This window comes from Rhinoraja longicauda, chromosome 40 (genome assembly GCF_053455715.1).
Source record: "Rhinoraja longicauda isolate Sanriku21f chromosome 40, sRhiLon1.1, whole genome shotgun sequence".
In the NCBI taxonomy this organism is placed as follows: domain Eukaryota; kingdom Metazoa; phylum Chordata; class Chondrichthyes; order Rajiformes; family Arhynchobatidae; genus Rhinoraja; species Rhinoraja longicauda.
The window spans coordinates 6,320,106-6,332,842 of record NC_135992.1 but is presented as its reverse complement, the minus strand read 5'-3'; the positions used below and the strand labels follow the sequence as shown (position 1 = coordinate 6,332,842).

General features: G+C 41.7%; 1 protein-coding gene and 1 non-coding gene across 2 annotated transcripts; both read right to left on the bottom strand.

Annotated features, from left to right (window-relative positions):
• Window positions 1–2,048: 2,048 nt before the first annotated feature.
• On the bottom strand, window positions 2,049–10,045 carry rpl3 (ribosomal protein L3). Its single transcript, XM_078430398.1, has 10 exons — window positions 9,935–10,045; window positions 8,669–8,861; window positions 6,590–6,758; window positions 6,205–6,340; window positions 4,960–5,146; window positions 4,500–4,660; window positions 3,916–4,017; window positions 3,736–3,831; window positions 2,808–2,927; window positions 2,049–2,198 (listed from the first exon to the last, which is right to left on the bottom strand). The coding sequence occupies exons 1-10, from the start codon at window positions 9,935–9,937 to the stop codon at window positions 2,154–2,156; spliced, it is 1,212 nt and encodes a 403-aa protein (XP_078286524.1). The 5' UTR covers window positions 9,938–10,045; the 3' UTR covers window positions 2,049–2,153.
• On the bottom strand, window positions 4,740–4,830 carry LOC144611643 (small nucleolar RNA U83B). The gene has a single exon (XR_013549561.1). It is a non-coding gene; the product is annotated as a small nucleolar RNA U83B (small nucleolar RNA).
• Window positions 10,046–12,737: the final 2,692 nt, after the last annotated feature.

Sequence of the window (12,737 nt, the reverse complement as noted above, 5' to 3'; positions counted from 1 at the left end):
CTAAAACATATTGCAGTGTCAATAATTTGCAATTCTTAATACCCACCCCCACCAAACAGGGACAGCAGCAATAGTATTGGATGTTTTAACCAAGTAATTTCTTTTGCCAATTATGTTTATTCAGGATATTTAAGCATGGAGATTTTTTTCAAGTGACAAATTTGCATGCAATATCTTCAACAGATCCAGTCAAACTTGCAAATGTTCAATCTCGTTTTGATAATCAGAAAAACATCCTTGACTCATTTACTCACATCGATCTGGTTCAGCAGAAGATACTGGGATTCTCTAAAAAATTAAATCACTCCACTCTAAATATTTTCAGCCCTAGTCAAGTTCTCCAGAATTGTACAGCCCTTTGCCTCCACCACTAATTACAATTCCTTATCGTGGCTCCAAACTCAAATTCATTCCATAAATTTTACCATTACATTTTCCACTTTTGAGTTTTCACTCATTCCATCTTCATTGCATCACATTGCCTGATAAGAGCCAGCAATAAAAGCAGAATGCCCAAAGCACATTGCAACTCAAACAGCATCCATGATGAAAGTCAATTTCAGATTAAGGACTTTATGGGACAGATTGATGATGTTTACATGTTGTGGTTCCCACAGGTACTGACCTGCCTACCAGCAAAGGAGTCTACAAGTAGTATAGGAGAACTTCTTCAAAGTGAGTCTGAAGAAGGGTCTCGACCCGAAACGTCACCCATTCCTTCTCTCCCGAGATGCTGCCTGACCTGCTGAGTTACTCCAGCATTTTGTGAATAAAAGGAGTCTACAAGAGTTGCCGCCTCAGAGGCAACCGGAGACCCACGCCACCCTGGTCACACTCATTTTACTGGTGCCATTGTGAAGTATTGGAAAATGAAAATTTAACGTCCAGGAGCAGCTTCTTCCCTCCAACTATCAGGCTATTAAACACTATAACCTCCAAACTATATAGACTTGGAGGCATTATTGTTGACTTTGCACTATTAGTTTATATATTTAAGTTTATAGATATACTGAATTTTTGTTATTGTTGTTTATTACAGTTTTTGCAGAGTACTAAGTTTACATATCTTGTGCCGCTGCCAGTAGGAATTTCATTTTTCAGTTTTGGAACTTGTGACAATAAAACATTCTTGACCTACAATGGGATGCTCGGTTATAGACTGATATGTAATGGGAACTATTCTAAAATTGGTTTGTTTTACATTTGGAATCCATAGTTAAAGGGGGAAAAGTACTAATGGGATGTGGACATGGACCTGTGATTCATTCAAATGACCTGTGTATTGAAGATCAGAAGTGGTAGAGAAAATTATGTTTAAGTCACAAAGAGGGATTGACTGGATAACAGTAATGTTACAGGATAAGTTGTCACAATGACTTTAAAACTAGTAGTTCGAAATAGAAGAGCAAAACAAATTGAAAGTTACAGCCACATCTGTAAAGGAAGGTTGCCCAAAGCTGTGGGCTGCAACATATCTAAGAAAAATGTGCCAGTACAAGTTTATATTTGGGCATTACTGGAGCGATGTGCGATGCAGGAGACTAAAGAGCCAAGGATTGTGGGATGGGCAATTAAAGAGTCAACTAGGGTCACTCTTGTAGGCTAATGAAGATTTGCCGCACTCGATCTGTACTTGAATTAGCAATGTAGAATCCTGGCATCAGCAATGCTTTGCCACAAGAGCTGAAAGTATGGCCGATGACAATGTGTTGAAATTGAAAGTAAGCTTCAGACTTTTAATCCTAAATGCAACAAAGACAGTGGTATACTAGTACCAACGTAAGAAAGCTTAAGCAATACACTGCTGTTATGGTACAAAGCTTGGTATGGGTATCCCTATGGCTAAATCCAATTACGCTGAAAAACCAGATGGCAAGAGCAGCAGGGGAAAATATGTAATCCTAGAAGACACCATGCCAAGCCAAGAATGGGGACAGCTGTAATTATCCCAAAAGGAATACTGCGAACCTTGGAAACTCACAGTAAGGGAAATGAAAAGGTTATAGCAGGCAACAATCAGTTCAGAAGCAAACTATTGAACATAAATGGACCAAACATTCTTAAAGATGTAAATTGCTTTTTGAAAGCAGTATTTATTGAAGAACACAATCACGGCAGGATCAAAGTTACAATTGACAAAATTGGCCCGCGGTTTATGCCGCTTCCTCCTTTGCAATTCTATCCTTCTTCAGTGGTCCCTGGAAGGAGAAAGACAATAAGAGGATTAAAGCAAACCACAAGAGTTGGTCAGAACAAAGTCATTCAATCCTGAGAACAGTAATCTACTGAGAAGAGAAATCCTACATCTGAAATACCACATGTTGAAGATAAAGATAAACCAGTCAATTTACTTCATTCTTCAGAGGGCATTTGATAACAGTAATGTGTATAACAAAAGCTTACTGTGGAAGATTTAATGTAGAGGATAGGTCAGCTAACCAGTAGGCATAACTGGGTTTTTTTCTGGTTCGCAAGATCTGCAGGTGTGCTCGAGGGATCACTGGTGTTAACTTTTAAAATTGTATAAATGACAAAGCCACAAACAAAACACTACATTGTAAGCTTTGTTATACACATTACTGTTGGTGTGACTCTGTATCAAATGCCTTTTGAAGAATTAAGTATATTCACTGGTTTTCCTTTATCCACAGCGACTGTTTGGAAAGGACAGAGGCTACACAAGCCATAGATCTGGCAAATTGAGTAGAATGTAATACAATGTTGGCTGGATAATAAAAATATTATCGAAATGATTCGAGAGACGTGTTACAGAAATGAACTACCACAATTCTAGGTAAATCACTCACCATGAACGCCTTCTTCTCTTCAATGGTCTGGAAGCGACCATGACCAAATTTGGAAGAGGTGTCAATGAATTTCAGGTCTATCTTCTCCGAAGCACGACGGTTAGTTTGAACCAACAGTGACTGTAGGAAACAAGAAAAAAATAAGTGATCTGCAGAAGGAAGTGACAGCTAGATCTGAAGAGATACTTGAAATGGGATAGTCACACTTGAAACCTGGACTGAATGTGAAGCCAGTATATCCATTAGATTAAATAGGGTTGACAATTCCACCAACTCTTAAGACCAAGAATGCAAGTCTTCCACACATGGCTTGCAGCAGTGCAAAGTACCCACCATCATGATCTCTTGAATAAAAGGGACAATAATAGATTCCAACCCCATGGATAAACCTACCATTAATCTTTTACCACATCCTCAAATAAAGGAACTTAATGGCAACCATGAAATAGCTGACACAACTCAATGGGTTCACTAACATCCTACAAGGTATTAACTACTTACCCTGCACTGGAGGTGGCAAATTATGACTTTGCCAGTGACATTTATAAGTTAAACTTCTGGACAAGCGAAGGTTATCCTTCACTCCAGATTCCAGCATCTGCAGTCTCCCGTATCATGACTCGAGTGTGCATTTTGACTTCAAGTCACAGACTGAGAAATGTACCACAGGATATTGTATGGCTGTAATGTACAACTTACACAATATCTGTCAAGTCAAAATGCACATTTAACTGAAGATTGGAGATGCTGGACTCTGGCACAAAAGATAAACAGCTAAAGGGGACACCGCTGGGCAGGCTGCCTGACCCAAACGAGTCACTCCAGTACATTTACATGACCCGACTCCAGCAATTCCACCCACATTTCCCATCTGCAATTGGGTAGGAAAAAATACTTGACTGAATCAACAATAAAGCGGAGTAGTCACCTTGCGCAGAGTGAGAACACGCTTCTTGGTACCAATCACGCAGCCTTTCATCATGAGGAAGTCATTGGTCACTTCACCGTAATGGGGGAATCCTCCCTGCCGAAACAATGAGCGTGCAGTTAGAAGCTGAAGCCTCCAACATCACGGAAGTAGAGTGCCATTGATAATCTGTTAACTCACCAGAGGGTTGATGCTCTTGTCTGTCAGATCATACTCCGTAGAAGCATTGTTCTTCACTAACTTGCCATCCTTTGTTTGGTAGCCTCCCCCTATCCTGTAAATCTGGAAAAGGGATAGTTCTGTTACATTCCAGTTCGTGAGGGATTTGTTACAACAGGAATGCCTTGAGGTTTTAACCAGCACAAAGCCAGGGACACCTGTTTAAGCAAGGCAGCAGTTTTCATGCCAGCCATACGAACCAACGTACTGAAGTCAAAACTAAGTTACGGGAGATGCTACATACGTCACAAAATGCCACCTGGACACTTGATTTGTTCACATTAACACAAAAAACAATTTTAGCTGTTGGGGTATAGTGGATCAGCAATCCTGTTTGTACATGAAGAAATCCAGATCCCAAGTAAGAAATTATCAGATCACACTGAGGGGAAAAAACAAACTTCTTCAGAAATGTTTGAAGAAAACTTCCAACTGGTTTGGTCCCCAATTTCACAGCTGAGTGGTTAAGCAAAGCCAATTAACAATGAAGACTTTCCCAACAACACAAGATTCTGACATTTTGATCACACTCTTTGTGTCCCTACCTTCTTGTTGACCTCAGTGCGGTGGTGATAACCTTTCTGACCTGCACGAGCAACAGAGAAAGCCACGCGGGCAGGGTGCCAAGCTCCAATGCAAGCAACCTTGCGTAGACCTTTATGAGTCTTCCTCGGCAGTTTCTTTGTGTGCCAACGGCTTGTCACCCCTCGGGGGAGAGAAAGATTAGCCATTAGTGATGGTCAACAGGCTATTAAAATACAACTATTCTTAAACTCATAATTGGAGTAGATCTCAGAAGGAAGGCAGTATGGAGGCTCCTCATCAGAATCAGGTGCTATTGCTAACACTTATTCCATGTGTTATCATCATGTGTACTCCCCTAAAGAGCAGAAAGTTTACCCAAAGCCCATTACAGTTAATTCCACATATACTAGATAAAAGCTTAAACAAGTTAATTCCCAGACTATAATTAAGCAAAAGGGCTGAAATGCGCATGGTCCTTACCCTTGAAGCCATGGCCCTTGGTTACACCGATGACATCGATCATCTCATCTTGACCAAACACGGAAGTAATGGAAACCTGCTGTTCCAGCTTCTCTCTTGCCCAGTCAACTTTATCTGCAATGGTTCCTCCATTCAACTGGATCTCCATGATGTGCGATTTTTTCTGGCGCAAAGGGAGCAGGCGCATCTGTAAAATAATTAAAGGTTATTTTAGAGCTAGAGTTCAAGAGTACAATACTGCACCACCAACCCATTTCTCAACAACCACTGGCACTATAACCGTGACCACCTACATTTCAATATGACATTTATTCTGGCCCAATCTATGGCTGCTCAAAAATTCCAGTTTGTATTCATTTCTCCTGTAATCTACTCTCCACATTCCCACCAACTCACCCAGATCCTATCACTCACTTCCCATTAACGCCATTACCCGCTTGTGTCACCTGCCACTTCCATGACCCTCCCAGGCCCCACAACTTCCTCCAAATTCAATCCCAAAACACTGGATGAACAGCACCAATCTAAAGCACCAATCCAAGGTACATTTTACTAAATTAAATGGAAATGTTAGAATTCTTCAAACAAAGTTCAGGTTTCATGCCAAAATGGTCTTGATTTCAAAAGCCAATGCGATATATATTTGTTTATTAGAAAGTTAAATAAGAATCTGCATGTTTAATTACTATTATGGCTCTGCAATAGGATGGAAAAATACAGGTCATTTGAATAAATTACAAAAGTCCATGAGTAAACCCCATTAGTACCCCCCCCCCCATTAACCCTTTCCAAACCGACAAGCCTTTTTCAAAATAGCCCGTTATGTATCGGTCAACAACCGAGCATCCTATTGAGGATTAACCACATGTAAACATTGTCAAACTACCACCAATCTGTGTCCCTTAATAGATATATTGACTGGGCAGAGCAGTGACCAGGAGGGATGTTCAGTATTCAAAGATCCCCATCCAAAGCAAATGCCTTCTACAACTTCACTTCCCCCTCACTCAAACTTTTCATCTGAAAGCTTTACGGTAAGGCCTGTTAGAAAACTGCAATACCTCTACAAAATTCAAGAAATTGCTTGGAAAATGTTGATTTCCATTGGATTTAATACAAGACCATAATATTTTGCAGGTGCGATTCGTCACCAACAGCAATTATAGGGACTGTAGCAGCCAAATGCAAGATGTTTTACTCTGGATACCCCAAATATACCTAATCAGGTCAAGTCCTGGAGCTTACCTGCGTGTGAGCAATGATGCGAATAGCTTGGCAGTACTTCTTCATGCTGTTCAGATCCTTCTCCAGCTGTTTCTTGCCATCCTCATCTTGCCACTTCTTGCAATACTTTGTGAAGGCCTTCTTTTTGGACTTGTACCTTCATGAACAGACAGAGAATATTGGCACGACCCCTCATCACACACAGTGCGAGCGGAAGGAATCAGCACCACTGAGGGAAGGCTCATTGTTGGGATCAAAGGATAGTTTCATCCAACAAGCGGAGCCAGAGCTCATCAAACTGTGTTGCCACAGTTGAGCGGAGCTGCTGACAATCAAATCCAAGTTTTAAACATCATCCGCTTAGAATTTATTTAAAAATCACTTTGGAATTGCTTGGCATATTTACCAGTTTTTGTAGAAGCGCCTCTTGCATTCGTCACTGATATGCTCTGCAAAGATAGTTTTGAAAGTACGAAGTCCACGAGGAGTCTCAACATAGCCAACAAGACCAACGATGACCATCGGAGGAGTTTCAACCACTGTAACGGCCTCTACCACCTCCTTCTTGTTCACCTCTGCGGGAAATTATCAGGAATGTTAATAAGACTATTGTTTTCTCGAAAATCGTAGCACAGCTAGTTTAGCCAGTCACTGGAATTGCTACGACTTAGCTGGCAGAAGAAGCAGAATATCATCTACAGACGAGACCCTTCTTCAGTTCCACAATGCTACAATGTTCCACAAGGTAAAGGAACCAGACAAGTCTTGTTTTTTCTGTACTACAATCAGAAAACACGACAATCAGCAAATGCCACTATTCGTGGCTGTTTGTGTCCGCCCGTCGAGTTTTTCATCACGTGTAGTTGCACAATTCATCATTATCACCCTCAACCCAGTTGTTACAAATATTCAAGATCACAAATGGCATCATACTTTGCCCCATGTGTTTTAAAATGTTATTACTTTACTGCTCATCTCAAGCACCCAACTCCCACCCTGTACACAATCAAATTCACATCTGAGGGACCGATCAATCTGCCTGTTCCTTGTTCTCAGAAGTTTACCAGGACTACAATCTCAAATCAGCAAATGTGAATTTGCAGGAAACTCACACTTTGTGTCATTTGCATGGCCCAGACTGGGATAAAGGCCATTAGGCTGCCATGCTCTGTCCTAAAGCCCGACCCTGAAACATTGCATTAGTGCATGTAACTAAGTGAGCAGAAAGTCCATCCTCATAATGTTGTAGACAGTCAACACATTAATCCTCATGTTTACAATGCATTTTAAATGCTTTAAGCAGCAGACATTGGCTATGTTGCTGACATTAGCGCATCTCACTTCCTGACTGCCTTCAAGTACTAGCGGTGGCATGTACTGGTCAGGGTGAAGCTCAATACACTTGGTTGATTGTATTTCCACTAAGATATTGCTTGGAGAAAACATTACCAGCTATTTTTTTAACTGCAAACTGGGGGATTCACAGGGGTATAAGCAAAGGGCAATATACACTAGATATGGAGCAAATTTAAAAGATATTACTGCTACTAAGGGCAGTAGAAGGTAGCTGTAACTTTCCAAAAGAGGGGGCAGCCAGACTAAGTGTGGGAAATGGCGACAGGAATTAATACTGGAAACAAAATGGCAGCCAAATTAAATCAACTTGATGTACAATACAATCAATGTTACATTTTACGGTAGAAAATGCTATCAATATCCCCAAAATATCCAATGAACTGGTTTCAAGTAATGTGAAGAATCCATATCAATCACTACCACAAGGAATGCAGTATTGAAAAAACTAATGGGAATTTGCAGGGAAGAGCCTTATGAGCCAGGACATATTCAATAGGCCAAATGGCCTCTGCTTATTGACTGTAACAGTCTGATTCCTTCAACCAAGAATGGCAAGCACACAAAGTATGTTTCACCTGTAACAATAGACCATATATGCTAATTTGTCCAACTGCTTCCACAGGCTGCGTATGTAACATAATACAACTAATAATTAAGTAAACATAAAAGAAAAAGATTAGTTTATTCTGACATTTAAATGAATTGAAAGATGGCAGCCATTTGACAGAATGAATGCTTTAACGGTATCTCCTGATATTATTATAGAAAACTAAAACTGGGACACTGTCTCGTGTAAAGATAGAATTCCTTTGTGTAGAAAGGAAGAGCAGATGTTGGTTTACACTTTAGATAAGACACAAAATGCTGGAGTAACTCAGCGGATCAGGCAGTATCGCTGAGAAAATGGATGATGTTTCCGGTCAAGAAACATGGGGTTGGGAAGTTAGAATTCTTTATCCTGAATGTAAAGTCATTAAGTATATTCAAGGTCGATAGGATTAGCAAGACACGGGGATAAAGGACAAAACAAAGATCAATTACATGCAAGATAGCAGGAATAAAGGCCCACGTGTCTTTTTTTACCTATACCTGCGTTTCTACTGCACACAAATAATTAAACATTACTCACTCGATCCAGGCCTGTCAACATCCCGCACAATATGGGTCATGCCAGCCTTGTAGCCCAGGAAGGCGGTCAAGTGGACGGGCTTGCGAGGGTCGTCCTTGGGGAAGCTCTTCACTTTCCCCCTGTGCCTGCAGCTCCTCTTGCGGGGCAGGAAGCCCAGGGAGCCGTGCCTGGGAGCCGAGAACTTGCGGTGAGACTGAAAGGAGGGAGAGTGGTGCGAAAACAAAATAAGTTAACTAGGCAAACACATCACATAATCACATCCAACTTCTTAACAACTTGGAGTAGTTCTAAAAGTCTGCTTGCAAGACATGAAACTACCCCCTTTGGAGTTGTGCATCTGTGGAATTCTCTGCCTCAGAAGGCAGTGGAGGCCAATTCTCTGAATGCATTCAAGAGAGAGCTGGATAGAGCTCTTAAGGATAGCGGAGTCAGGGGGTAGAGGGAGAAGGCAGGAATGGGGTACTGATTGAGAATGATCAGCCATGATCACATTGAATGGTGGTGCTGGCTCGAAGGGCTGAATGGCCTCCTCCTGCACCTAGTGTCTATTGTCCCATTAGAAGAGCCTTTTTCTCTTTTAAACCGACGCAAATGACATTTAGAGGATTGCACAATAAACTTAAAACTAAGATAAATGGTTTTATCCCCCCCCCCCAAGCATAGATCAACTTGCACTTTACCCTGTCCAAAACTGTTACAACTGTTTCGTTTCGTTGGGTTGCTGCTGTCTAAATTACTTAAATTATTGCATCGTATGGGAGGCGCATTCCCAATCTCGTTGTACCCCTGGGTACAATGACAATAAAGATATATTGTATTGTATTGTATTGTAAACATGGAACTTTATTACGGGCTTTGAGGAATCTCTTCTCCATGCCCCGGCCCAGTTTTCAGGACTCCATTTTAGAGGAGGTTGAACACACTTCCCGAATTCACCGCTTAAATTACTTTGAAATCAGGAAATATCGGCATCAACGCGAAGCTAAATCATCTTAACACCATTGTGGTCAAACCCCGGAGCCTGAAACTACAGGATGGCTCCGATTTTATTCGGATTGCATCTCACAACCACGGGTTAAGATGGCAGTCGCCATTTTGTACCAGGCGCACGACGAATAAAAGAACCGCCATCCTGCTTTATTCCTTAAAAAATAACCGACTCATATCATGCTCATATGATGATTAGATGAGACTGATTGAAGTTGGCGGTTGCAGCGAGACGCGATGTGATCGGATGGCGGTGATGTTTATTGATGCGGCACTCACCATCTTACACCCGGGCCTGAGAAAGAGAGGAGGCGCAGGCCCCGCGTTCGCCCTTTTATACCGCGGTGGCAACGTCACGTCCAGGCAAAGATACTAGAGGAGCAAGATGGACCACTCAGTCGAAATCGCCTGAAGTGTCGTACGCAAAGGAGCGTCACGCCCGCCATTTTAGTAAGCAAACCTCGCCATTTTAGTGTGCAACTCCCGCCATTTTGGTGAGCAAACCCCGCCATTTTAGTAAGCAAAACCCGCCGTTCGCTATGCCTCTTGCAGTGTAATCAGTGTTTTGAGGGAACAGTATGTGTGGTGATACCATACAAATGCAATTGAGCTTATAGGACTTGGTATTACAATCCCTACTGTAATACCAAGTCCTATAAGTTCAACTGCATTTTACAGATTCAATTCACAGATTTTTGTTACTTTAAAAAAAAAATGTTTCTGCAAGTTTCTGCCTACTAAAATGGCGACATGACATACTACGGTTTTTAGTGGTCTATCTTGCTCCTCTAGTATCTTTGCTTCCAGGAACCAAGTCCAGTGCTTCCATCAATGGCATTATGTACATCAACACATACAACTTAAACTTGTTATATTGTTTTCAATGCATTTCATTCTATTATTTTTCTCATTGGGTTTCTTGGTTAAACATTTAGCTTGTGTGTTTTTTTTAATAGTTTATTACTGAATGTTAGTTATTGTCCTGGAGAATAAGTGTGTATGGGTAGTTTAGATGGCTTATTGGCATTGGACTTGGGTTTTCTTGGTTGAGTGCCTATCCTGTCTTTAACTGTAATTTATACTTCACCTTTATTTCTAGAGTCATACAGCATGGACACACGCCATTCGGCCCAACCTGCCACATTGGCCAATATGTCCCAGCTACACTCGTTCCACGTGCCTGCATTTTGTCCATATCCCTCCAAACCTGTCCTATCCTTGTACCTGTCTTCCTGTTTCTTAAATGTTGCAATAGTACCTGCCTCAACTGCCTCCTCTGGCCGCTTGTTCCATATGCCCACCAACCTTTGTGTGAAAATGTTACCTCTCAGATTCCTATGAAATCTTTTCCCCTTCATCTTAAACCTCTCAATTTTTACTCTACAAATTGAGAGGGAGAAGGGAAAATCGGAAGTGTCAGTATTACAGTATAGAGAGGGGATTACAGAGGTATGAGGCAGGAGCTGGCCAGATTTGACTGGAAGGAGACCCTAGCAGGGAAGACGGTGGAACAGCAATGGCAGGTATTCCTGGGAATAATGCAGAAGTTGCAGGATCAATTTATCCCAAAGAGGAGGAAAGATTCTAAGGGGAGTAAGAGGCACCCGTGGCTGACAAGGGAAGTCAAGGACAGCATAAACATAAAAGAGAATAAGTATAACATAGCAAAGAAGAGTGGGAAGCCAGAGGATTGGGACTCTTTTAAAGAGCAACAGAAGATAACTAAAAAGGCAATACGGGGAGAAAAGATGAGGTACGAGGGTAAGCTAGCCAATAATATAAAGGAGGATAGTAAAAGCTTTTTTAGGTATGTGAAGAGGAAAAAAATAGTCAAGGCAAATGTGGGTCCCTTGAAATCAGAAGCTGGGGAATTTATTATGGGGAACAAGGAAATGGCAGACGAGTTGAACCGGTACATTGGATCTGTTTTCACTAAGGAAGATACAAACAATCTCCCTGATGTTATAGTGGCCAGAGATCCTAGGGTGATGGAGGAACTGACGGAAATTCACATTAGGCAGGAAATGGTGTTGGGTAGACTGATGGGACTGAAGGCTGATAAATCCCCAGGGTCTGAAGGCTCTAGAAATCGTGGACGCATTGGTGATCATTTTCCAATGTTCTATAGATTCAGGATTAGTTCCTGTGGATTGGAGGGTAGCTAATGTTATCCCACTTTTTAAGAAAAGAGGGAGAAAGAAAACAGGAAATTATAGACCAGTTAGTCTGACATCAGTGGTGGGGAAGATGCTGGAGTCAATTATAAAAGACGAAATTGCGGAGCATTTGGATAGCAGTAACAGGATCGTTCCAAGTCAGCATGGATTTACGAAGGGGAAATCATGCTTGACTAATCTTCTGGAATTTTTTGAGGATGTAACTAGGAAAATTGACAGGGGAGAGTCAGTGGATGTTGTGTACCTCGACTTTCAAAAAGCCTTCGACAAGGTCGATAGGAGATTAGTGGGCAAAATTAGAGCACATGGTATTGGGGGTAGGGTACTGACATGGATAGAAAATTGGTTGACAGGCAGAAAGCAAAGAGTGGGAATAAATAGGTCCCTTTCAGAATGGTAGGCAGTGACTAGTGGGGTACCGCAAGGCTCGGTGCTGGGACCGCAGCTATTTACAATATACATTAATGACTTTGATGAAGGGATTAAAAGTACCATTAGCAAATTTGCAGATGATACAAAGCTGGGTGGTAGTGTGAACTGTGAGGAAGATGCTATGAGGTTGCAGGGTGACTTGGACAGGTTGTGTGAGTGGGCGGATGCATGGCAGATGCAGTTTAATGTGGATAAGTGTGAGGTTATCCACTTTGGTGGTAAGAATAGGAAGGCAGATTATAATCTGAATGGTGTCAAGTTAGGAAAAGGGGACGTACAACAAGATCTGGGTGTCCTAGTGCATCAGTCACTGAAAGGAAGCATGCAGGTGCAGCAGGCAGTGAAGAAAGCCAATGGAATGTTGGCCTTCATAACAAGAGGAGTTGAGTATAGGAGTAAAGAGGTCCCTCTGCAGTTGTACAGGGCCCTAGCGAGACCGCACCTGGAGTACTGTGTGCAGTTTTGGTCTCCAA